The sequence below is a fragment of the Ammospiza nelsoni genome, chromosome 21 (assembly GCF_027579445.1).
Source record: "Ammospiza nelsoni isolate bAmmNel1 chromosome 21, bAmmNel1.pri, whole genome shotgun sequence".
Classification (NCBI taxonomy): Eukaryota; Metazoa; Chordata; class Aves; order Passeriformes; family Passerellidae; genus Ammospiza; species Ammospiza nelsoni.
In genome coordinates this window covers 4,314,360-4,339,976 of record NC_080653.1, presented here as the reverse complement: position 1 = coordinate 4,339,976, position 25,617 = coordinate 4,314,360, and the positions used below count along the sequence as shown (strand labels likewise).

General features: G+C 43.3%; 1 protein-coding gene across 2 annotated transcripts in view; it reads left to right on the top strand.

Annotated features, from left to right (window-relative positions):
• Window positions 1–25,617, top strand: part of LOC132082520 (sphingosine-1-phosphate transporter SPNS2-like) — a 135,533-nt gene that overhangs the window by 30,469 nt on the left and 79,447 nt on the right. For both annotated transcript variants that reach the window (XR_009419816.1, XM_059486824.1), the window contains exon 2: window positions 5,645–5,710. Coding sequence is in view for 1 of the 2 variants with exons in the window: in XM_059486824.1 (XP_059342807.1) it covers window positions 5,645–5,710 (66 nt within the window). In the remaining variant the exon portion in view is untranslated. The remainder of the gene's footprint in view (window positions 1–5,644; window positions 5,711–25,617) is intronic.

The window sequence follows — 25,617 nt, the reverse complement described above, 5'->3', positions numbered from 1 at the left end:
GAAACCCTTGTTTTGATTTGTCTAATTGCTGGGTTTGTTTTGTTTGTTTCTTTTTAATCCTGCAGCATTATTTCGAAACCAAAGACTGTTTCACCAGTGTGTATTGTCATGTCATGCAACAGTGGAAACTAGTTTTGCAGAATGAAACTTGGTGTTTATATCCTAAGGAAGCTCCTGTCAATGTTTTCAAGCCAGATGTCACCAGGCATTTATCAGTACTTGAAGAGCAGGCAGGGAATGCTTTCATGGCAATCCAAAGAAGGTAATACTGCATTTATATTCTAGACATGCTAGTTCTGGCAGCAGTGGGAATTTATCTTGAGGTACAAATATCAGTAGGGCTACCACGGTGGTTTTCTGCAGCTGAATATTTAAATAGGACTCAAATTGTGACGCTGGTGTTTAATAGCTGGTGGGTGGCTGAGCTGAGGCAGCTCGTTTGAAGCTCAGGGATCAGTGTGTGAACTGCTGCTGCACCTTGGGCTTGCAGAGAAGATACAATCACAGAGACTTCAGAATAAACTTCTCTCCACCTAATCTCTTCACATGTCTCTAAAGAGACAGGTGTGTTGCACCACTCCTCTGCCTCCTTAATGCTTTATTTGAAGGAGGTTGAATATGGCTGCAGGCATGAGGAAGAGCCTGATGGGAGGAAGGTGGTTTGTGTCTTTAATTGATAAAAGGCCAGGGCTCGGCTATCCCTCTGAGGAAGGTCCTGGAAGTACCAGGGACCACAGTCTGGGAAGAAAATGCCTTTGTAAGGAAGAGAGGTGGGCAGCAAGAGGTAATAGAAGAAACACAATTGTCAGTACAGAGTCTGCACTGGCTCTCAGGGAGTTGAGAGTGTGAATCTGGGTTCCCTAAAGAGAGGTCCAGACCTGCAGTGGGGCAGGAGGGAGGGTGCTAGGGGAACACATCCTGTATCCTGAGGAAAACCATGTGCTTGTTCCTTTCAAGCACCATCCTTTTTCCCCCATTCAAAAGTACCTTTAAAAATGAAATGCTATCTTAAGTAAGTAGTTATGCTGGCCAGTGGTGTTGCAGCACACACAGAGTATTTAAAAATGTGAGCTGCAAATCTGTGCCTTTACTTCTGTAGCTCTGCACTCTGTGCACGGCCCAACTCTACATTTTGCACCTGCCTTGGAAGCAGTTTGAAAGCAAATCATGATGTTTTGTTTTGGTGATTGGAAAATGGGGCTGTCCCAGGGAAGCTCTAATGTGTTTTTTGCTTTGAAATTGTCATTTCACTGTGGTTTAGCTAATGGACTCTGTTTCTGATCATGGCAATGTATACAGGCAGCAGTATTTGGTGAAGAGCCCATGTAGAATCCTGCAGCTTTTGATTTGTTCTAGCTCAGATCAGAGACACAAAACCTATTTAGGCAAGCCTCATGCCTCATCTGGACCACCTACCTCCCTGTGTGAGGTGTGAACTGCTCACTTCCAGGAATATTTGGCTTTCCCAAAGTATTTCCCCTAAAACAGAGATAACCTGGGCCATTAAATGTGGATTTGCATTCCAAAAGCACATCAGAATCAGGTCTTTTACAATCACTGATTGTGAAATGATCAGTAAATATATCAGCAGTACCCTAGAAACCTTCTGACCCTGTGAGTGATGAGGTCAGGCATGTCCCTCCCTATCTGTAGCACTCCATGACCTTTTATCCTCCAAATTGGTCCTCAAAGTCCTCTTCATGCCCAGTGCTCACAAAAGTCTGATAGCTGCCTTGGTGTCTGTAGGTTCTTAGACATCAGGCCTGGTAAAAGTGCCCTGGAGATGGCTGCAGTAATCAGTCTGTGCTCTTCTGTCTGGGCTCTCAGTAACTCCTGTCCCTGTGCCCATCTTGATCAGCACTGCTTGGCTGGGTGCTGCCTGTGTTTCATCTCATTGAGTTCCAAATCTACATCAGCATTAACAGTGTCTGCTTCAGCTGCTGAGATGCTCTGGGAGATTGGCACCACGTTTCCTGTATGTTTGCTCAGCCCTGAAAACACAGAATGTGCCTAAGAAATAAAAGGTGGGAGAGCACAAGGTGCTGTGTAATCATAGAGCCATCCCAAATGGCCAGCAGCCCTCCAGAGAGGCTCTCAGGAAGGCTGGTGCCTGCTGGCTGCTCTTGGCTATTTTGAGATCCTCCTGGGTCATAGGTATGAGCTTTAATCCCAGAAAGACCTTGCCAGCCATGTGTGGTGTTTTCACCTCTTGGGTTGCATCAGGCGCTGTGAGACACAGCCCTGCAAGCAATGTGGTCACTGTCTGCAGCCTGGCTCCAGCTCTCTCCCTTCCCCTCATCTAGAGCAGAAGGGAAAGTCAAAAGCTCTATCATTTTCCTGTATTCTCCCCTGGTCTATCATTGCTTAATTGTATCCCTAAATGTTATTAAATTCTGGGGTGAGTCATTGCCACGGTGAGGTGCAAACAGAGCTGAGTGAATTCAGGAGAGGAGGAGTGGCTGAGCAGGAAAACTCCCACAGCAGACAGCTACTATCACTTCACAGGTGTGTTGCATCATCTGCCCACTGTTGCCTCTAATTTAATGCTCTAAACCCAAATCAAAACACCTGTAGTCCAAAGAGAATATAAAATGACTTGGAGTAGGAAATCCATGTAATTTAGACATGCAGATCTCTCTTAATCCTCTGAGACCTTCTTCCAAGGTCACACAGGACTTATAATTGTGGTTCTGCATTGTCCTGTTGCATTGACTCTCCACAGAACCTGCTTTCCACCACCAGGATAAAATTGTAGGATTAATCCAAGTGTCTGCATGTCTGTGTCCAAAATGTATTTAATTTGTGGCTACAAGAGTTCAAGCTTGTAAAACTCATTAAGGTCTGTAGGATGGCAAAACCACTGTCACTGGACAAATAATTTGTCACAAACTGGAAACTCTCCTCTGCTTTTTTGTATAGGCACCATTATAATCCCCTCTTCTTTCTGTTCTGGTTTTTCATGCAAGTCCACAAAAGTCTGTTTTCCATCACATCCCAGGCTCCTGCTTCTCATACTTTTAGAAGTTTAATGTGCTTCTTTGGCATTCTGTCATGGCTGGGAATATGTTGCTGAAGGTGGGAGAGCCACCTTTCAGGGTGCTGGGTGGATCTCCTGACATGTGAGTGTATTCCCTCATGGAATATATTCCATCTAGTCCAGCCCCCTGCTCAGCTGCAAGCAGTGAGTAGGATATTTCATTTCTGTGCAGCACAACTGAGTGATGATAGGAGAGCATGGGAAAATATTGTCCTTGGCATTTCCTCTCTTCTTCCACATTGTTCTTGGGGATGTTGATGAGTTCATTGTCCCTAAAATTGGGATTCTAGTGCCCAGGAGATGTTTTGACTTGTTGAGCTTTGCCTGATGTGGCAGTCTGGGACCGAGCAGTACTGGAGCACAAAGTGCTCAGAGCTGGTTAAGATCAGTGAGGTTTCTAAGTTGGGTGGCTTGAGAAACATTTTTTTTTGTAGAAGGGTAGAACACCAAGGGGAGCAGGCAGGTAAGTCAGCTACACCACTGAGGGGTTTGCTAGGCAAATGCAAATTTATTTTTGCTCATCAGTTGCTGCCTGGATAATGATATCTCAGTTGTTAATGGAACAAACTAGGGGAGCACAGTCAAGAAATGCCAGGGCACTTTGTAAATGGAGTTAAATCTGCCAGCCAAGAAAAAGCAAAGAGATTCCTACTACAAATTGAAATTGTAGTAGACAGCAATGTTCCAAAGGAAAAGAGAGGCCAGGGGAACACTGTGTCAGGATGGATGTAATCAGGCACTTAATCCTTCAGAAAAGTATAGAATCACAGAATAATTAGGTCAGAAGTGACCTCTGGAGATCATCTAATCCAAGCCCCCTGCTGAAAGCAGGGTCAGCTAGAGCAGGTTGCACAGGAGTGTGTCCTGTTGGGTTTTTGTTATCTCCAGGGATGGGGAGCCCACAACCTCTCTGAACATCCAAGCTTGACCTCCCTGGCAGTAAAAATTCATTTCCTTGTTTTTAAATGGACTTTGCCAGGTTTCAGTTGTTGCCCTTTGCCTCTTTAACTGGGCACCAGTGTGAGGAGTCTGGCTTTGCATCTCCCCACATTTATCAGTAATGACATACATTAGTTAGGTTCACACCCTTCCCCACCCTCAGCCCTCTTGTTTGGGGCTAAACAGTCTGATGAGAGAATGGGGAAGTGGGAGGTGTTGCAGGAGGTTGAACTAATGTTTCTGGGCAGATATGGAGGCCTAAATCCCACCTGAATGCTGTCCTGAGTAAATAGTGATATACAAATAGTACAGAATAGCTCAAATGAGCTTTCTTCCTTTTTCTTTCCTTCTCTCCATCTTCTTTTCCTTTAGTGTCTTTAATTTATGACTGTTCCCTTGGCATTGTCCCAGATGTCTTCTGGGAATGGTTATCTCTGGGTCTTTTATCTCCTTGTGTTTGTCATTTAGTGTGATCTTGGCAGTCCCAAAAGCTGGGACATTTATGGTGAGTGATTCAGGTTGGTGTTCAGCTGATTTCTGTAACCTGCAGAGATGAGAAGAATGACTTTGGATAAAGCCTTGGATGAGAATCTGAGCTGGAGGTGAACTTCTGTGGATGTCCAGTGTGGTTAGAGAATGGTTTTCTTCTTTTTAGAAAAGAAACTTGCATAACTCAGGTTTGGGGAAGACAGCAGTCAAAACAAGGAAGCCCCAGATCTAAAGAGAGCAACAGCCTCAATTCCAGACCCAGGAAGTCAGATGCTGGTTATTTGGACCACTGACAAATATTCAGGCCTATGGATTTGCATCTGAGACCACTGGACCATGGAGAGCTTGGCAAACCTGTGTGCCCCCAAATGAGCTATTGAAGCTCTGCTCTGGGTTTTCATCTTGGTTTGTTGGTTACAAAAACATGGCTGTCCCATACACCTGATGTTACATGTGTGAAAGTGTTTGGTACAAAAATGTTAAGTCCAGTTGAATGTGTAAATACTTCAAAACCTGCTAATTTTGCATGTGCCAATTAATTTATTGGGGTTCAAGGAAGGCAGAAGATTTGGTTTGGTTCTGCTTGTAGATGCTTTAAATCTGAGCATCTGGTCACTTACCCACCTTTACTAAGGTATTTTAAATGTATTTGTTATATTTGCTTTGAAAGTAGGAACTCCCCAGAACTAGTTAAATATGAAACCTTTCATCATTGCTATCAATCTGTCATATCTCCTCCCAGCAGAGATTTGTTAAAACTTGTCTTGGATTCAATCAGTCTTGTCAAACCATTAGAAGCACCTTAGGTGCAGAATCAGTTTCCCTGTATTTCTGTGAAATAACAGAAGTAAGAGGTCTGGATTATGAAAAAAAAAAACAAAAAAAACACCCAAAAAGAAAAGTCTGATCTTATTTAAGTAGAAAGAAAAGACCAGTTTCCATTCATGAGGATTTAATTCCCAGGCTCATTGTGTGATATTGCATCTGCCCACCCCTGCTTTTATTGTAGCAGCCCAAAATTACTGTGAGTGCATGTGTAGGGAAAAAAAAAAAGTACAACCTTTAGAAGTTATGTGTTTAAACTGGAATTTGAAGCTCTGCTGATGCATCACAAAAGGTCTGAGTTGAATGCTTGTCAAAGGCTGAAGGCACTGAGCATATTCTCTGTTTTCCTTGTAGGTGTGTTACTGGACATCCAGCAGCACTTTGGAGTCAAAGACAGCGGGGCTGGCTTGCTGCAGACAGGTAAGAAAGTGTTTCATCTCTCCCTGCTCTTTCTAACATTCTATTTGTCTGATGCTTACAGATTTCTTCATTCTGATGCATGGGCATATTGATTGTGAAATATGCTCTTAGAAAGGTAAATAAATACACTCCTACTGGGGAGCTAAATGAACATGAGGGGGTTTTTTTGGCCTTGATTTGCTGTTGGGCAGGAGGTATGGTCTCAGAATGACTTGAGTGTACAATGGACCAATAATTATTTTATTTATAAGAACTAAATTCAGACAGGAGATGGTACCTTCCCCTAGATCAGAAAACCAACACCAGGATCCTGTTCACTTCTTTAGTTGGTAATAAGTATGATGTATTTTGCCCTTCAAGTGCTTGACAGAGAATCTGCTGAATGGACAGTCCCTGGGAGCATGGTGTGGCATGAAAATGTAAAACTCACTGGGGCAAGAACCCAAGCATGAAAGCTGTAGGCAAGGCTAACAACCACTGCATCCATGAGAACTCATGGATGAACAAGAGCCCTGGAATTCTGCTGCTAGCTTCCAGCATTTCTCTTGTTGTGTAAGGAAGGATCATTGCAGCTCTGATGTCCTTTTAATGGAGCAGGCATTTTCATGTCTCAGACATCCTTAGGCAGAGCTGAACAAGCCCAGGAGAATCCCAGCTTCTGTGGCCTCTGTCCTGAGGGGTTTAGAGGGGGGTCTGTATCAGTGAGCTGCACAGGGTGACACTGAGTGCCAGTCTCATGCACACACCACAGCATATTTGATCCTCGAGGAGAGTAGAAAGGAGTAGCAGGATTTGTAAGAACTGCAGGGTTTTAAGAAAACAGTCTGCTTTGAAAAGCTCCTGCAGAAGTATTAATTAGAGTCACGGATTTGTGGTGCTGTAGCTGTCTTGTCACTGTCATCTGTCTGAGGGAGCCATGCTGGAACAATTATATCTCTGAAAAAGTGAGAATTCTGTTAGGCTTTGAAATAGTGTGCCAGCATGACATGTTTTCCTATGCTATCATGGTGGGTACCCAACACCTGTCAGGAGCTTGTCTGTGAAATTGTGGCCAACACTGAATTGTAGAAAATCATTCATTCTTTATGATCTCACTAAAGGTGAGACTGTTCTGGAACTCCATCAATTGGTCTTTGATTTCAAATGATGTGAACTGCAATATCCCCTCCTTTTTTATTTCCTGCAGCCAGTGGCACAGCAGGTTCCTCATTTGTGGTTGTAGTTCTTGGTAATGTAATGCAAACAATTAATAACAATTTGTATTAAATGTTTTAAAAATGCTGTCCTTGTGGGACAGCAGAGTTCAGCTCTTCTGATGTGAGCAGCATGTGTCCAGAACAGAAGGTTTCAGCTTTACAAGTGTCACTGATTATACAAAGCATCAATCAGTTATGCCCAAAATGGCACTGCCTGTCTGTCACACTCTTTTCTACAGCAATTATTTGTATTTATTTATTGTACTCAGGGGAACAGGTCCTCAGTGTATCATTAGACAAAAAGTGCTTTCAAGAAAATATTCTGGTGGAAAAGGACACTTGCCAAAGCATGTATTTAATCTCCATTCACTTCAGTGGATGAAATCCTTCTGAAGATTATTCATTGACAGCAAGTAAAAGCTAACTTCAGCAGGATATTCATTTGTTAATTGCAAGATATGTTATTTGTTTCTCTGGTAAACACACAGCATATCTGAAAACAGCATCACTGGGATAGTGCAGAGTTTCTCTTGAGTGTGTCAAGTTTTCTGACAGGTAATTGTTGCTTTTAGAAAAGCAGTGTTTTCTCTTGGGTTTATTTTGCTGATCTGAAAACTGAGGACTTGATTTTGCTTCTGCAGTATAGATAATGATGTACTAATCACAGTGCTATCAGAGGAAAAGAGTGCTCAGAAAATAAAACCATTTCATGTAAATAAGGATAGGGACATGTAACTGAAGGCTTATCAAATCTACTCCTCCAGCTTACCAAGTTTCTGTGTTGGCAGGTGGCCCACGGCCCAGGTATCTTAATCCTGCTTAAATAAAAGATACTACCCTAAACCACCACAAACATTGCTTGTAATCTTTTGTCTTTTCTCTAAACCAGACTCCTCAATGTTAAAGTCAGGGGAAATGGTGCAGTGTAGGAGCACCTGCCCAGGGTTGCAGAAGAAGCCTGGAGCAAAGCTGGAGCCAGGCCAGGTGTCTCCCACTCTTCTGCCCTAACCCTGAACAGTTCCTCTGCCAGCAGACACAAATATTGTTTGCTTCCCATGAGATGGTCCTGCTAACTAATGGAGTGATGTGAGACCAAAGACTGCTCATCCTGATTATGTCCTCTGAATAAAGAGTGGATTAGTCCTCAGGTTGTTAATCCTGCATCTAAATCAGTCCTAAATTAATTTACAATGTTAATGAAGGGGAGCGCGAAATGTCTATATGCAGTTCATATCACTCACCAAAAAGGCAATAAAATAAAAAACTTCTAAAATTTTTAAAAGCCTTTTAACTGAGAAACAAGGTTGCACAAATTTTTAGGAGGAAATGGATCTGAAAATCCAAACAGAAAGCGGGGAAAAGAAATCCCCCAAGGATAATGTTTGACCCTGTGTTCATCCCACACCCCACTGTTGGCAGGCACAGCTGATCTGGTATCTCTCTCCCTCTGATCACTTCCAAACCAGTCCATACTCTCAGCTTCTGATGCTCTCTGGAAAGCAAAGGTGACGTGTTACTTAGGAATTGCAAGCACAAATAGAGTTTTTGTCTTCATTTATATTAATCCTGACATACAAGCTGCTCTTTAACCAAGAGAAAATGTAAACTGGTTATAGAGACACTGTAATTCTCTGTACAGAAAAATCACAGGACAATCCAGCCTCATGCATAATGGAAAGAAGCAGACCATGGTCTGCTCTACAGCAAGCATCCTGTGACAGCAGAGGACACACTGACAGATAGAGCACAACTGCTGCTTGCTCAGTAGCATTCTAGAGTGGCACACATAAAACTGGTGATCTGAGCTTCACTTATCTCCAAATGATGCTGTAACTGTGTGCTGATCTTCCCTTTTACAGCACTACATATGCAGTTGTGTAAATATTGGTTTAGCTGACCCTCCCACAGCTCTGCATCCAAGCTTTCCTGTGCATTTCAGTTCTCACTGGCTTCTTTTCCCAGCCAGAGAAAGGATAAACCTGGCTGAACTCAGAAGGTGGTAGAGCATCTCTGTGCCTAACTGAGCTGTACAGCTGTAGCCAGTCAATACCTTTATAAACCAAACCATACAAAAAGTCTTTTCTATGTGTGGAGTTAGGTAGGAGCAGCTACAGAACTACAGGCCACTAGGAACACAGAGACTAAGGAGGTGGACAACTGGACTTGTACTGCTCCAGCTGGATTTTAAACTGCTTCAAAATAGTGTTATCCTTCCATATACACTATACCATGGGAGTAATGCCCCAGTGCTGTGCTCTGGTTTTCACTAGATTATTTTCTCTTCCTTCTACAATTTTTGTGCTTTATTGCTCTGTCTGCTCTCTCTGCCCTTGAATTTATTTTGCTTTTGTGTCTCTTGCCAGAGTCTCTGTAGCACACAAGAGCTCTAATAATAGCAGTGGTTGGCTCATGATAGAGTTTGTTGTCCAAAGATCTCAGGATGTTTTATATCAGGAAGGCTTGTAAGGCTGGGCCTTGTAGATGGGGAAACCAAGAAAAGCCAAATGGGAAAAATTACCTGCCCAAAGTAGCACAGCAGAGCCAGGATGAGAACTACAGTCCAGTTCCTGAACATGCAGCATTACTGTTATTAATTAATTAATTAATTAATATATGAATTAATGAATATATAATAATTAATTAATAATTAATATTTAGACCCAGAGATTTGGTCCTTGTTACTGGGCACCTGAATCCTCCAACCAGCTCCAGCTCAGGAACTTCTGCAGGTGGAAACTGAGATGTATCAAATGGAGGTTATTGCAAGGATTCCATGGAAATCCATGGAAATTCCATGCAGAAGGGGGAAAGTCTCTGTCTTCAGGAATAGCATAGAGATGTCATTAGAGGAAACCCTGGCAGGCAGGAGTGTGCAGTGTAAGGTCACAAGCCAGGAAATGGAAGGAGGTGAGAGGTCAGCAAGGACTCATGAAAGGTGAATAATCACAGATAACTGGGGCTCTGAAGAAGCTTATCTTTCCTCATGTGCACAGGGATGGGCATTCCCCCAGATGCCTTTCAGCCCCTGATTTCCCAGAAAGCCAACCAATGCCAGGTACTCTTTCATAAATCTTATTGTGAGCTCACTTTTCCTGTAAGGGTCAATTCCAGCTACAATCTCTGTTCATTTGAAAAGGGAAACTTTTATCTACCTGTGTTGCCCTACTTCTTGAGCTGACATAGAGTAACCTTTCAGTAGGTTACAACTTCACAAATACACAATCAGCTCTCTTGTGCTGTGATTGTTCCCGCCAAGCTATAAACACATGCACTGAGAATGGGTCTTGACACAGTGGATGCAGCACAATGGTGGGATAAATCAGACTTGATGAAATTCACTTCCCTTTGACTCCCATCTTCTTGTCATTGGCTTATGGTGGCAGCTGTACCTCTCTAACATTTTTATTTATTCCATGCAGAAACAATATTCTCCAGGTGCTACCCCTGAATATGTGCATTTTACATGAGCTGCAGGTGCTGCTTGATTCTTTTCTACCATCTGCTTCTCCCTAAATGGACACTTTCTCCTCAGCTGTGCTCTGCAGAACTGGACTCCATCTTCACATTTTGCTTCCTACTCCACCACTTAACTCCTCTTCTTGCTAGAACAGAGAAAATCATCATCTAAACACTTTCTGTTTTCTATTTCAAGTTCATGGGCTTTCCTTTGGGGTGAATGGCTTCCTGCACCTGAGCACTTCCCAAGGAGGTGGTTCCTCAGGTGTGCAAGCCAGGAGGTGAGATAGAATGCTTATAGAATACTTTGTGCTTGCTCTTCTTATGACTGCAAATGGTTTGGTCCACCATGTCCTACCCTGCTTCCAACAACACTAAGAATTCTTAAATCCAGGTTACTTCTCTGGCAGTCTAGTGCTCAAAGTGGGAGGACAAGGTGGAGCTCTCTTTCTGCCAGGAGATCCTCCAAACCCTTTCAACAATGAGCAAAACCTTTCTCCCCATTTCCCCCTCCATCCCTGACTTTGTGTCCTTTTCTCTGAAATTTTTCCACCTTCTGTAGGATTCTGCTGATGTAGGGATTAAGCAAGGTCAGTTTAAGCAATGAAGAGGAGAAAGCAGGGCACTTTCAATATGCCTTGATTAATGTTGTGACAAGGGTTGGTCTTATTTCACTGGAGTGAGTTGACAAAGTTCAGAACTTGATTTCCTACCTACATCCTTTACAAGTTCAGTCTTTTTCTCCTGTGTGCTAGAACAGTCTGATTTCCTGAGAAGTCATGGCATTTTGAGTGTCTGATTCATGAAAGCACTTAAACCCATTTGAAAATGCCTCTGCAATCAAGGAGGAGAGTATTGTCCTGAATCAGTGAGCAGGTTGGAGGCAAACGTGTTTATGCCCTGGCCCAGTGCCCAAGCACCAAGGACTGAAGTATAAAAATGCCATTTACAGCCTGTGTTCTCACTGGACTGCCCTGGATTGCAAAGTAAATCTTCTTTGGGGGGGATGAAATGGTCAGGGTGGGAAGGGAAGGTGTCCTTGCTTCCTGCTGAGAGGAGGGAAGTGCTCCAGCTGCTGTTGTATTTTATCTTTCTGCTGTTTGTGTCAGCAAGTGAGTGCAGGCCACTAGAGCAGGGAAAATCTCCAGACTGCCTCATCTTCATTAATATCTTCACATTAATATCTTCACTTTATGATAATGCAGGGCCAGTAGCACAAGATAACAATTCATTCCCCCATCCTGACTTTCTGCTTTGCACAAGGAAAGTTTGTCCTCACCATTGGCCTTTCAGGTACTTGGGCTGGGTGTTGTGAGGGAAACTTGCACTTTGGCTGCCTGTGGCACATCTGTTCTATGAGTAGAAATTGGCCTATTTTCCCTCAGGCTGTAGTTCAGACACCTCTTGCCAAGGTTGTCTTCACTTCTGCTATTTATTATAATAATGAGGGGAAAGATTTCCCACAGATTTTAGAGAAGTAGTTATTATTCCACCCAAAGTCCCCACAGTTTTAACACAGACTGTCCATGCCCCCATGTATGTTCCTAGGACCTCAGAATTTGATTCAAGCACTGTAGAGTGGAAGACAGGATTTTTGTTGGTATTGTGTAATACTTTCAAACAGCTTTTTCCTCTTAGTACCAGCAGTGCAGTCTCATGTAACTGGTATTTGCACAGTTTTATGCACAAGTAGTTCAGAAGGGCTGGTCTGGCTCCCTTGACTTTTTTCATTACCACCATAGCTGTAATTATGAAAGAGGGAGATGAACATTTTCATTATCAGTTATTATGTATTTTATGGCTACCATATTCAAAAGCCTTATAAGTAGGTTACTTTTTTTCCTCCCCTTCTTGAGTGGCACTAAAAGCTTTTGGTAGCAAGTGGAAAAGCTGCTTATCTTTAATTCTTGCTTTCACTCTGCTTATAAATTTAATTTTCAAGTGTGGTGACCAGGGGAGCGTTTGTGTGTGGCCTCAGTATGGTATCAGCTGCTGTTGATACATCTTGGCCCCAATGTAAAGGTAAATGTTAGCTCAGAAGAAAAAGGTTTTTTTGCTTTGACATTAAGTAAAGTTGGATCAGGGTCTTCTATTAATGGGGGGTGAGAAAATATACCTATTTTTTATATTTATAGTACATTTGATATATTTAAAATGCTTCATCCCAGGGGAGCCTGAAGTGCTTTCTCTGAAAAGATTTATTTTAAGGTTGTTTTGGTTTTGTCTTGTCTCCCACACCTGGAGAACTCTCACTTTTTAGAGCACAGAGCTGCAGTTCTGCAGGTGAGTTAGTGAGAATGAGAACAGCAGGGAGACATCAGGTGATAAAGAGGTCAGGCTTGGTCTGTGCCCCCTGGGAGATCCCCAGGGTGACACCATACTGTGGGATTTGAGAGAGAGAGATCACTTGGATAACCCAAACAGTCTTGACAGAGTGTGAATGACTCTGGAGCACTGAAGGTGCTGTTTGGGAATGAAGAGAACTGAGGTTGGTTCCTGTAACACAGCAGCCATCCAGGGCTGTGTTTGCAGGAGTGGAATGTTGGGGTCCTGGACCAGTCCATGCAATTGTTTTGCTTCTCTAGTGTCCTCTCTGTGGAGTTCCAGGTGACTTTTCCTCCAAACCAGTGCTGCTCAAGCCTTTTGGGCTGTGTACCAGACCACTCTGCACCCTCACAATCAAATTTGTGTAGTGATTTATCGCTATAAAAGTAGCATTGCTACTGGAAGTAGCATTGGTCTGGCTGGAAAGAACCTGCTGTTATGTTGTGGGCCACAATTTTGGGATCTGTAGCCATGGCAGAAGCAAGAACAGGTCAGCAGGGCTGCAGTGATTCCCATATAAAGACCCAAATGCACCTGAGGAGCAGTGACTCATTCATAGGCACTTGTACCTGGCTTTGCAAAAGTGAACATTCCTCGTGGTATTGGGTAGTGTTGGCAGCCTGCAGAACTAGATTCCAATTAACACAAGTAAGCCTGACTTGCATGAATGGTGTATTGTTGTATCAACCTCCCCATGCTCTCCCCTTTCCCCCAGTGCATGCACATATTTGGGGATGTTTCCTGTATGCTGATTTAAGATTATAGAGCAAAGACCCATTTTCTCCTTAAATTATGCGGGGAACCTAGTTTTGGAGAGAAAATATTACTGATCATAATCCATTACTCACCCTAATTCACTGTACATGTACAGTTACGTAAATGTATATAAACATTTTTTTGCTAAAACTTTCTTTGGTTGTTTTCAAGGCAGTCAGATGACTGTGGAAGGCTCAGGTTTTTAAATCACAGGTGAAAAATAAACAGTTCTTTGATGGCATGAGTAGTAGAAGGGGGGGTTCACACACATTCTTGTGGTCTTTGCTGCTGCAAGCAGGAAAGTGGTTTGGTTTTCAGTGGAAAGGACATTTCTAGGGAAAGTTCAGTTCTGATATCTTTTACTCCCCCACTCAGTTATACATTAGTTTATTAGCAATTAAACCTTTGAACAGTTTTAACCATTTGCTCCTTCCAAGCTTTTAATCCACTAATGTTTACAGAAGACTTACTTTACATATTCTCTTCCTGCCTCATTCCCCTTGTTCTTTGTAGGTGAGCTGAGCTGGAGATGAGGCACCTCTAATTTATTTCCTTGTGGGACAGTGGTGTTGAAGTGAGAACATTAATAGTAGCAGACCTTTCCTGCAAAGAGTTGCCCTAAAGAACTAAGGAGTTACAAAAACTTGCTCATTTGGAGCTGCACTAACTTCAAATGGATGGTTACAATAAATTACTGTTGGGGTGGACTTGGAGGTGAATTAGGGAGGCAGTGCAGGTAAAACAGTCTGAGCTTTGATTTTTTTTTTATTGTAATTTCTATGAATTTACAATTCATAGAATCATAGAGAGTTCTGAGTTGGCAGGGACCCACAAGGATCATGAAGTCCAACTCCTGGCCCTGCACAGAGACCCCAACAATCCCACCCTATGTCTGAGATCCTTGCAGTGACAGTGGTGGCCAAGGTGCTCTCTTCTCTGTGTCATTTCCCTGCTTCCTTCTTAGTCTGGACCATCAGTTTGTGGAGGCAGGATGATCCCCTGCCAGCCTCTGATGAATGCCTGTTAAAACCAACCTTGCTAAGAGTTACACAGTGACATTTTCAGCAGAGGATTTGTCTGTCTGGGGTTGGGTTGGGTTTGTTTTGTTTTCCTTGAAGGATGTTTGAAGTATGTCCTGAATTCTTTGTTTTTAATTCTGCCTTATTCACAATTACTGGATTTTTCCTTGGCTCTGCCTCACCCAGGGATGTGAGTGGTCCTGGTCACCTCAGCAATTGATGGTATCAGTTGTCAGCACTGTGTTTGTGTCATCAGCATCCTGTGGTTTTGTCCAAACTACCTGGAGTACAAATAACAATAAAATTCTTGTAGTGCCCTTGGCCACATCTCTTGAGCACTAGAAATCATTGACAAAGTCTGACAAAGAAAGGAATTGTTTCATGAGAGCCTTTGTGATAGAATGAGTCATGTTAAGAAAGATGGGTGAGTTAAAGAATAACTTTACCACCAATTAAAAAAAGGAAAGAAAAGAAAAAGAAAAAAAAGTCTTTACTGAGTTCTATTCAATTTAACCATATGGTCTTTTTTGAAAAGCAGCTTTCCATTTTCCAGGTGTAGTTTGGGATATGTAAATGCTTAACTTACTAACTGTGCCTGCAAATCAAAGTGAAGTGGCACTAATTCCACCTGAAAAATTGCTCCCAGGGTAAATTAAAAGCTCAAAATTAGTGATTGAGCTAAGAATCTTTTAAAAGCCTGATACTAAAAATAGATATTACTTCAGAAGAGCTGATGTAAACAGTTATTACAGTGAGAACCATGCAATATTTCACTAGATAAATCCATCTCCTTTATCTGTCTTCTTGAAAGTAAAACTACAGAACAGGAGCATGAAAATGTCTCATGATTTTTGCTGGTTTAGTTCTCACCATCTCCTGCTTTATTTTTAAATTGGCATCTCCCACCATCACATTGGAGCACCAGTGAGGTACCACTGCTGTTACAGCTCAGGGAGCTGAGACTGCCTCAGCTCTGTGGCTTAGTCACGGGGGGCCTGGAAAGAGGCTCTGTCTCTAAGAGTTATTGGGTTGTAATTCTTAGAAAATTCTTATAAAAATGTAGGTGGATTCATTCCTCCTTTACCCACCCAGAGCCTTCAGTGACTTCCAGCTTTTGGCTGATGTAGCAGCCCTGCTGCCTGCCAACTGCTTTGAAACCCATGGATGTGATAATGGGGAAAATTATTAGCAAGTGTGACAGCAAATATGTCATATTGAGGGGGAGGGTGGCAAAACAAAGAGAAAATATTAAAAGAAAGTATCTCTGGGGGGAAAAAACCCAAAAAACATGAAGAGAGCAAACATTTTCCTTAAAAGCAAATTGTCCAAAGTTGTCCTTGTTCTCATAGAGGATGTTTTATGGCAGAAGAGGTATTATAAAGGATGATGTACAAGGGATATTGAATTTTCAATGAAAGTTCCCCAGTGAGATATTCCTACCAGCTGCTAATGTTACACCTTCCAGAGACTCAGTATGACACACCTAGCAGAGAAAATATTTGCATTGTATATAAAAGATGTGTTAAATTGCCTCATTTGTACTTACTGAACTTATTCTTTCTAGATTCATAATCCAGAAACTGGTTTCTTGTCTAGCCACTAGACAAATAAGCTCTGGGCAGCACCATGCCAAGTTTTCCCCCAAGGTTCATTTCCAGCTGAACAGGACTGTGATGGCAGAGCTCAGCCGGTGCCTCTGGGCATTTCTGGTCTCTTGGGAGGAGAATGGAACAGGCACTGAACACAAACCAGCACCAGATGGGCCACTGGCCACTCCTCAGGCCCACCTTCTACATTTTTAGACCTAATTGAAATGGGCTTCTTTAATACCTTGACAATCCCTGCATTTAGCCAATGTTGCCTTTCCTTTTCTCCATTAAGGTAATTGATGATGCATGAAGGAATTGCATTTGCAACCCTTGCGCATTGCAGTGTTTGTTTCAGGGTGGTTTTTCCCAGTGCTGCTTGTTCTCCCAGAAAGATACTGGTCCAGAGAAATTTAAACTGAGGGATTATTTTAAACAGAGTCCAGTCACACTCTTTAAAACAGGCTGTTCACACTGTGATTAACCCTGGAGTCTTCTACAGATATCATGTTCTTTTATCCATAGGAGCAAGTTCAGTTGCAAAGCTCACTCCTGGAACTGCAGCTCAGCTTGGCATTAGAATATTTTTCCAAGTCAGGAATGACACATGGGTGATAATCTTAGCAATAACAACTGTAAAACAGGGATTCTGTGAGACACACAGAGATTCATTCTCCAGTGTAGCTGTGATCCTTTTCCAAACCGTGGCAAGTTAAACACTGGTATATGCCAGTATTTCAACAATTTCCCTAAACTAATTTGTCCCTTTTTGAAGGCCCCCCAGCCACTGTGAAACACTTGCTCTTTGTCTAAATTGTCGTTTATAACAGCAAGAGGCATGAGTTTTTCTAAATACTGCTGACAACATTGACTTGGCAAATAATTCTGTTGCACAGCACCTACAGTGTGTGAGAGGCTTCCCTGCATCCTGGGGTGGCTCTTCACTGTGGGGTGAAGGCTGCTGTCACTGTAGGTGTTTATTTGTGCCCTGCTGGTTGTTCAGCTCTTGTCCTAGTTCTCAATATACAGTTGCAAATGGCAGTCAATGATAATGCTTCTTTGCATTTACTTTGTGATGCAAAAGCTTTTTGAAATGTTACTGGCATCTGGAATGATAGAGGGATCAGCCCATGGATGTGCTGATGGGCTTCGTGTGGCATGGGATAGGAAGCAGAAAATATTTGTGGTCCCTGAGCTGTTCTCAGACCACTGGTGCTTGAATGATGGTGAGACTCTCCCTAAAGCTTGCTGGACATGAAAAAGTGTGGGAGATGAGGGTATTATGAATGTCCTAAGGTCATCTTCAAAATACCTCTGGCATTTTCTGGATCTTATACTTGGGGTTTGGTGGTTGTCTGGAAAGCCTGTAGTATTTCAAAATAAATATGTCTTCAATTATATATGTATATCTAGATAGATGAATCAGTAGATAGTTTTATATATCTATACCTGTGTTGTAGTTTAGGTGCCAGACTCTCAGAGGAGAATAGGTTGAGTTACCTGGTGTGCTTTAACACAGGAGAAAGCAGCTTGACAAGTGCTGAGGGGCTGGAGCTTTGTTTTCTGCCAAAAGTAGATCTTGCTGTCTGGTGGCTCAGACTCCTCTCTGACCCTCACACTGCTGCTAATCACACTAGGAAATGGTTCAGCACTTTATTACCTGTCTCTTGCAGCTGCTGGTGATTGTTTGTGTCCAGCACACGGTTTCTGTGTTTGGGTGAGTTTAATGATGGGTAATAAATGAGAATCAGATCAGGGCTCAGGGTAAGTGAGAGCAAATGGTTCCTTCCTTGCCTTGTAGAGGACTTGTGATTCATAATGAAACCAGACAGTGAGCACTTTTACACACAAACCACACTTTGGGCCAGCATGTCTGGTCCAGAGCAGCTAGCCCTGGCCCTTGCTGCACTCTCACAGACACCCTCCACTTCCTTCTCACAGGAGAAGTTTCAAAAATCATTATTTCTATTTTGCTTGTCCTCAAAAATAAGAGGGGGGTAATGTAAAATCACATAGCATAATGAAAGTCCCGAAAAGGATTTTCATTATGTTATGTGATTTTACATTACCCCCCTCTTATGTGGGGTTTATGTTTTTCTGAGGGGTCAGTTTGCTGGAAAGCATTCCAAAAACTTCTCAAGGAAGAGTTCTCAAGGAAGAGTGGAAATGAATGTCACGAGGAATATTGTCAGGACCTGAGCTTAAAAGATCAGATCTGTGTGTGGATAACCCATTATAATTCTTGGGAGTGCTGAAGGCAGGCTCTGAGTGGTTCAGCTGCCTGTGCAGGAATTCTGTGTACTTTCCTCGGAAGGATCTGATTGCTGTCCCTGCCACAGACAGGATGCAAGGCTACATGGTTTTCTGATCTGTTGTCATTGTTCTTGTGTTCTTATGAAGTGCTCTCCTGAGGTTAAATGAAAGATATCTTACTGGGGGACTTATTTATTCACTGGCAATGCCTCAGGCAGAAAGGTGGACACGGCTGCTAGGGAGAAACTGTGAGATTCCACTGTGAGATTATTTTTTTTCTTCTTTTTCTGTGTTGGTGCTTTGAATTGAAACCCACTCAGCGCTGCAGAAATTTCCCCTGTAAAGTTAGTGTGGTTTTGGGCCAGTCCCTAATGGGTGGTAGCTTATATAGAAAGCTGTCATTGCACAGGACACTTTGCATTTTACAGGCAACCCAGAAAAAAGTAGGTAATTGGGCAGGACAAAATACTGAAATTCCCTCTGTGACCAGCAAACAGCTCTTCAGAAGTAAGGATTGGCTGGGTAGTGTTATGAAATGTGTGTGTTTCCTCTGCAAATAAAGGTGAAGCTATCAATAGCACTAATGGCCCTGGGAGGAGGGAAATCTTAGAGGAAAATAAGACAATTCTCAGTTGTTGGATAAGCATCAAACCAAGGCAATTACCCACAATGGCTTTTATATCCATATCTTCTGTGAATTTTAGCATATTCTCATTCCACAGTGATTTCTATTCCTAAAAAAAGTGAATTAGCATAAGGCTGCAGATGGCAGGATTTAAAGAGCAATCCCCCTTGCTGCCACCGCCTGCATCTCAGAGCAAGTGAATAAAAATCAGATATTTCAGATGTCCTCTTAAAGTTTTCATGATGAGAAAAAATATATTTTCGTCCCTTAGAATTCAGTTTAATTTGACAAATGTTTGCCTTCCTCCAGATTTCTAGAGGCAGGCAGTGTGAGACCAGGGTGAAGTCAGTGTGTTTGGAAATTCAGAAAGATGGGAACTGACCCTTGTGAAGGAAGTCAGCTCTAATACAGAGATAAATCTGGTTTTTTCCCCCTCAGATTGATAATTTCCTTAGTTATTGAGTTTTGTTGATTTTAAAAGATGGCATTTTACTGATCTGTTATAAGCAGATCTTGAAGATGTATGGCTTGAATTGGAAAGGGAACAGTTTTGTGAAAAATGGTGTGGAAGGAGTTTGCTACCAAGCTCTGACACCCTTTTATCTGCACATGCACAAACACACAGTGTGAATGTGATTCCTTGTCCTTCCCTCCCTGGACAGCAGTGCTCTGCTCCTGTGCCTTGGTGATAACACTGAAACAAGATCTGGGGTGTCCTGCATGTCCCTCATTCACCCCAGAGCATTTCCTGCCCATGTGCCTGTGCTTACGTGCTTTCCTCAGCACATAGTCTGCAGAAATGTCTCCAGTTTTAACTCTCTTTGGTGGGTGCCAATGATAGACATGAAAATTGAGAATAAACTCTCATTTACTCCTTGTGCCCCACCAGATTAGATGCTGTCCCAAGGCTGTCAGTGCTGTGGTAGCTGACAGCCAATTCCATCATTAAAATGCAGCTCTGGCCATTTTCCCTTCCAAAGAGGGAGCATGTGTTTTGCCAAGCCCACAATAGATGCTACAACAGCCCCCTAAAGAACTGTAAAAATAATTAAAAAGAAATCAATCAGTGCCACTGCCAGCCTGGGGAGAATGTCAGCAAAGAGCTGTGTCCCCTCCCCATTCCCAAAGCAGATCCATGTGCATTTCAAGGCTTTGTGCAGCTTTTCCTCTCCACTCTCAGCATTTCCTTGGCTCCCAGCAGTGTAGCCATCAGGACTGGTAGCTCCAAAATCCCCCTGGGCTTGAGGCGCTGGTGGAAGGCAGGGGCTGAGGGTCTCTTTCTGGCCAAGACTGCTGGCAAAACCATCATCCTGTCCCAGCCTTGGCCAAATCCCTCGTGCCACGAGGGACCAGTGAGCTCCTGCGCCCCGGCTGCGTGTTTGGGAAGGGAATGTTTGGGTCCTGCAGAGTTTGTAACTCTTGCAATGCAACCAGCAGATATTGAGAGCTCTGTGTATAGAGGTGAGCAAGGCATTCCCACTGTGGAATAGTCATTTATTTAGGGTTTTCATTTAAAAACAAACCCAAACAAACCTTAAGTCCGAAAGATGTGGGATGAGAATATACCAGATGATCTCCCTCCCAAATACATGAGGAGCTCTTGATTCCACTCCAAAGAGAAGGGGAAGCACTTCCTATTGCCTTGTTTTTCTTTTCTTTTTTCTGAGGAAACTGCTGTTGTCAGTAAATAACATGTAGCAAGGAATTTATTAGCAATACCCAGTACAAGTGTCTCCTCTTTATCCTGTTCTCTATTGCTGCAGGAAGTAGGCTTTGAGATTGAGACAGAATAATTCCTATTGCATCCTAGTTAATTATTTGAAATTAAAATGTTTGTTGAGGAAGGACGCAGGATTAGTAGTGCTGTTGTACAGAAGGATGGCAAAGCTCATTTCAGTATGAAAACAGTCTTTCCTCTCTGTCTCAAACAGGAACCAGGCACATTATTCCTCTTTATACCACACGCAAATGAAGCATCATTCTATTATGAGAATAACAGATTTAAAGTATTTTATTGCTAGTTAAATCTAATTCATGGTGCTCAATGCAGATTTCAAGGATCAAGGGATTTAGATTATCCTGCATTACCAGCTTTAGGCTGTCATTTCTTGATGTGTTTAAGTGTCTGCTGTGCTTGGAAAGGCTTTGAGGGTGAAGGTGCCCATCCCTGTCCCTGCCCCAGGGGACTCGCTGTACTTCCACCCTCCAGCTCATGCTGCCAGAAATGAGATAAAATTTTTTTTCAGCCCCCAGCAGGCCCCAGATTTTGCTCTCCAGATGGTCACACAAGCTCTGTATTGGCACCAGGGAAAGTCTGAGCAGCTCCTTGAGGAGATCTCACCTTTGCTTCCACGGATGTGGCGGATGTGGCGCCGTGCGTGTGCCTGGAGTCATAATTGCAATGGCCAAGAAAGAGCTCTTCAAGTAGAGGAAGGCAGCAGAACAAAATAAAGCTCCTTTGGGGTTTGTGGTTATTTAAATGCTTTTTTAAGACACCTTTCTCTGGCTGTGAGCCCTGGGTGTAGGTGTTTCATCCTCCTGGCAAATAGGAGCAGCCTCGTCCCAGCTGGAGGGTTATTTGTGACTGCAGCTCTCAGAGGGATGGAAAACGGGCAGAACATTTTGGAAAACTGCACAGAAAGGGAAAAGCAAAAGTGCTATTTGTTCAGAGCAGACTTTCACTCTAGCAGAGTGCTACAGTGGTTGCTGGCTGTGTCTGTAACAGCAGCCAAGACTGGTTTAGGTATATTTTGGTCATGTTGTAGCTGTGTCACTCATGATGCTGCAGTGCTGCACAGCTATTGACCAGTCTCTGCACCTCTGGGATCTCATGTCTAATTCAGGATTGACCAGAATGGATACAAATCCATCCTAATTGGCTAACTAAGTTAATGAACTTTCCCTGCAACTGATTACACAGTGGCAAACCAACCCTGTCACGCACCGTGTGAGCACCACAGCCAGGCAGGGCTGGCACCTCCTGCTGCCCTGTGTGACCAGAGAGTTCCCAAACACCCAGAGCTGCTTAAGTCAAATGGAGGAGAAACTGCAACAGGACAAAGCTCTGACTGGGAGCTTCATATCTGTGTATGTACAGGGTCAGAGTAACTGAAATATAGAAATGTAACTGTCAGCCACATTCCAGCTTTTAGGAATAAGCTGGGTGCAGCTCAGGGATCTGTTAATAGGTTATTGCATGATCAAGCTGGTAGAAATGATGCAGATGCAGTTTTGTCTTCCTAAATTTTGTTTGTTTGGTATGGTTTTTTTTTTTTCAGAATACTGTGGGAATAGTTGTAACTTCCAGACCGCATCCTTTCAGTGTATTAGCCAGAGTCTTTGGTTGTGATCACACATGTAGGGAAGAAAAAGATGAACAGGACAAGAATAGGGTGGTAGTTCCTGGGTATACCAAATCCTGGCTAGCTGAGGATGTCCTGAACAAGAGGAGCTACCTTTAGCAGCCTTTCAGTCAGTATTCCTGCAGGGTTTTGTCCAATCCTGTTTTGTAAAAACATAAACTCTTAACTCCTGGGGCATCCTGTGCTAAAATTCCAGTCTTTAGTTAAGTTTTGTGAATTAAAGTCTCCTTTGATTTGCATTTTTCAACTGCCAGTGTTATTTGATGCCACCTGGCTGGTCAGTCTTCTAAGAGAGGAGGGGATTCAGTTTTCCCTTTTCCTTGTCACTCATGGTGTTAGATCTCCTCCATATTTCACACTGGTTGTTCCTTTCTCAGTTGTTTAATGTTCTACTGTAAAAGGAATTGTTCTGCATTTTTAGCAATTCTTTTTGATGCCTACTGTGCCTTTCTCAGTAATAACCTTTAATATTACAGGGATGCAGTAAACTTACTGGTGCAGAAGTGTTTTTATTGGCACAGAGGTTCTTCTCTACCATTAGAAGCCATAAGCAGCTCTATCTAAATAAAATTCTCAGCTGTAATGCCCACTGAATCAAGGAGTCTTCCATCAGCTTTGGTCAGGAGTCTAAATGAAACCACACTGAAAGCATTTTGCAGGAAAACAAAGTGGAAGTAGCTGTAAAACAGAATTGGCCTTGGCTTATTTCATCCATCACTTCTGAACAGTAAGAAATGCAAAAGCAGAGTTTAAACACTGCCAGAAAAGCACATTTTCTGGGCTCTGCTGACAAGTGCCAGCAATGTAATGCTGTTTTAGGCAATAATCTGCATGGCTCTGTATGGCACTGCCATGGAAACCAGCTGTGCCACAGCCTCCTCTTCCCTCTGCATGGAGTGAACCAGATTGTGGAACTCACTAATGTGAATATTATTTTTTGAATTGATGAGGAGAGGTGGTGTCTGCTCCTCCTCAAGTTCTCAAAGTCACAGAAAACATTCTGCTACTATTATTTCACTGGACAAGCTGCTCCTCAGGGCTGGATGGCTGCTGCTCTCCCACTGCAGGGTCAGTCAAGTTCAGGCACAAGGAAAGTGATGGACTGGGAGCTGGATGCTGGAGCCATCCATTGAGTAACAGTTATATTGATGTTCAGGTTGCCCAAATCCCTTTAAAACAGTGCTAATGTGATCACTGTAATTCCCACAATGAACAGCAGAAACAGGGGGTTTCCTCTTTTCTATTTAAATGATGTTGTCTCTGTACAGCTGCTCAAAGTTTAGTCTTGTAGCATGGTAGCTCCTGCTCCAAATTAATTTGCTGGACATCCAGAGAGATAAAACAGTACAGTAGAATTCTGGCTTTTCCACTGTTCTACACTTGTATTTCAAAGTGTACAATGGTGGAAATACAGCAAGATCAATTGAACCTCAGATGCATAAAAGAGTTGTGAATTGATAACTGTGAGTAACTATCTCCTTATGAGATAGTTAGTCTCCTTAGTCTCCTTCAGCAATGAGGAAGATATGAATGGCTGAATCTTTAAGTTCAGCTTCAATGGACATAATATAGAAAATGAATAAAAAAGCAGTTAAAAATTTGAGTGCTGGGTTTCTGGACAGTCTTATCTTACTTTCTGTTTCCAAGGAGTGGATTTCCCAGCAATTCCCACTGAAGCAATTATTCTTGTTAGTTAAGGTGAACAAAGCAAACTTCAGGATATCCTTTGCTGGGAACATAGGGGCTAACCCTTGGAAGAATCTGGTTTCTGCAGTGAGGAAAAAGAGGGGAATTATTAGTACTGAACTCTTCCAAGCACTGCATCTTGTGTATTATTGAGTGAATTGTGAACTTGCCAGACAAGCTGCGTTCAGGCCTTGTCTGGCTTCTGAAGTGGTGTTTTTGTAACCAGGTTCTGACCCTGTCTCAGCAAATGGAACTGAGTGTGTTGTACCACAGCCTCCCTCTGTGTGTGTGTGTGTCAACTGTATGTGCACATACTCATCCTAAACATGTTGTTTACATTTTGTATCAGCTTGTGCAGGGAAAAAACTGGCACCTCATGGTGCAGTGTTCTCCCTATGGAAAAGACAAGATTGAGCTTGAATACTGATGAGTGGCATTTGCAGTGAGGGAAACATGGTCTGGAGTGTCCTGTGAAACACAAACACACACTGGAAAACACAGACTGTGTGAGCAGTTAGGGCCACACCTTCAAAACATATTTTCTCCTCTCTTTCCAACTTCTGACCCATTCCCACCTTGCCACCCAGCCTAGAGCACTGAGTGCCATGTGCAGTTGATCCTTGAACATCTACAGGGATGGGGACACTTCCACCTCCCTGAGAATCCCCTTCCAATGCCTGAACAACCTTTCAGTGAAGAAATTCCTCCTGAAGTCCAGCCTGAGTGTTCCCTGGCACAGCTTGGGGCTGTTCCTTCATGTCCTGTCCCTGTTCCCTGGGAGCACAATCCAAACACCATGGGCTGCCTCCTCCTGTCAGGGAGTTGTGGAGAACTGAGAGGTCCCCAGGAGGGAGATGTGGAGAACCAGGAGGGAGATGTGAGAACCAGGAGGTCCCCCCTGAACCTCCTTTTCTCCAGGCTGAGCCCTCCCCCAGCTCCCTCAGCTGCTTCTTATCATCCCTGTGCTCCAGCCCCTTGCCCAGCTCTGCTGCCCTTCCCTGGGCATGTCCAGCCCCTCAATGCTGTTCCTGCAGTGAGGGGCCCAGAGTTGGGTGCAGTACTCATGGTGTGGCCTCACCCATGGTCACTACAGGGACAGTGTCCCTGCTCCTGCTGGCCACACTCTCCTGACAGGATGCATTGGCCTCTTGGCCACCAGGGCACATCTGGGCTCATGTTCAGCCCCTGTTGGCCAGCACACCCAGGTCCTTTCCCACGGCAGCTTTCTACCCACTCTGTCCCCAGCCCGTGGCACTGCCCTGGGCTGTGCCTGAAGTGCAGGACTTTTCACTTTGCCTTACTCAACAAGCACAAGGACACTGTGAGGCTTTTATTTTTCTCCATTTTGTCCTGTGGTCTGTTCTGGGAGAACATTTCAGACCACATCCAACCCAAACCTTCATATACCTTACTCCAATTGATTTGATACATTCTCAAGGTTTTTATTTCTTTTTTAATGCTCCTGTGTTCGACATTGTCAGTGTGTGACAGCTTTGCATGGCATATGGAACTGATGGTGTTTCCAAGCTCCTCGCACTTGTCAGAAACTTCTTGTCTGCATGAGTCTGGAACCTGGTGGTCTCGTGCTTTGCACCCAGCAAAGTGCAGTAACACAATCCATCTGTTGGCTGCTGAATTAGCAA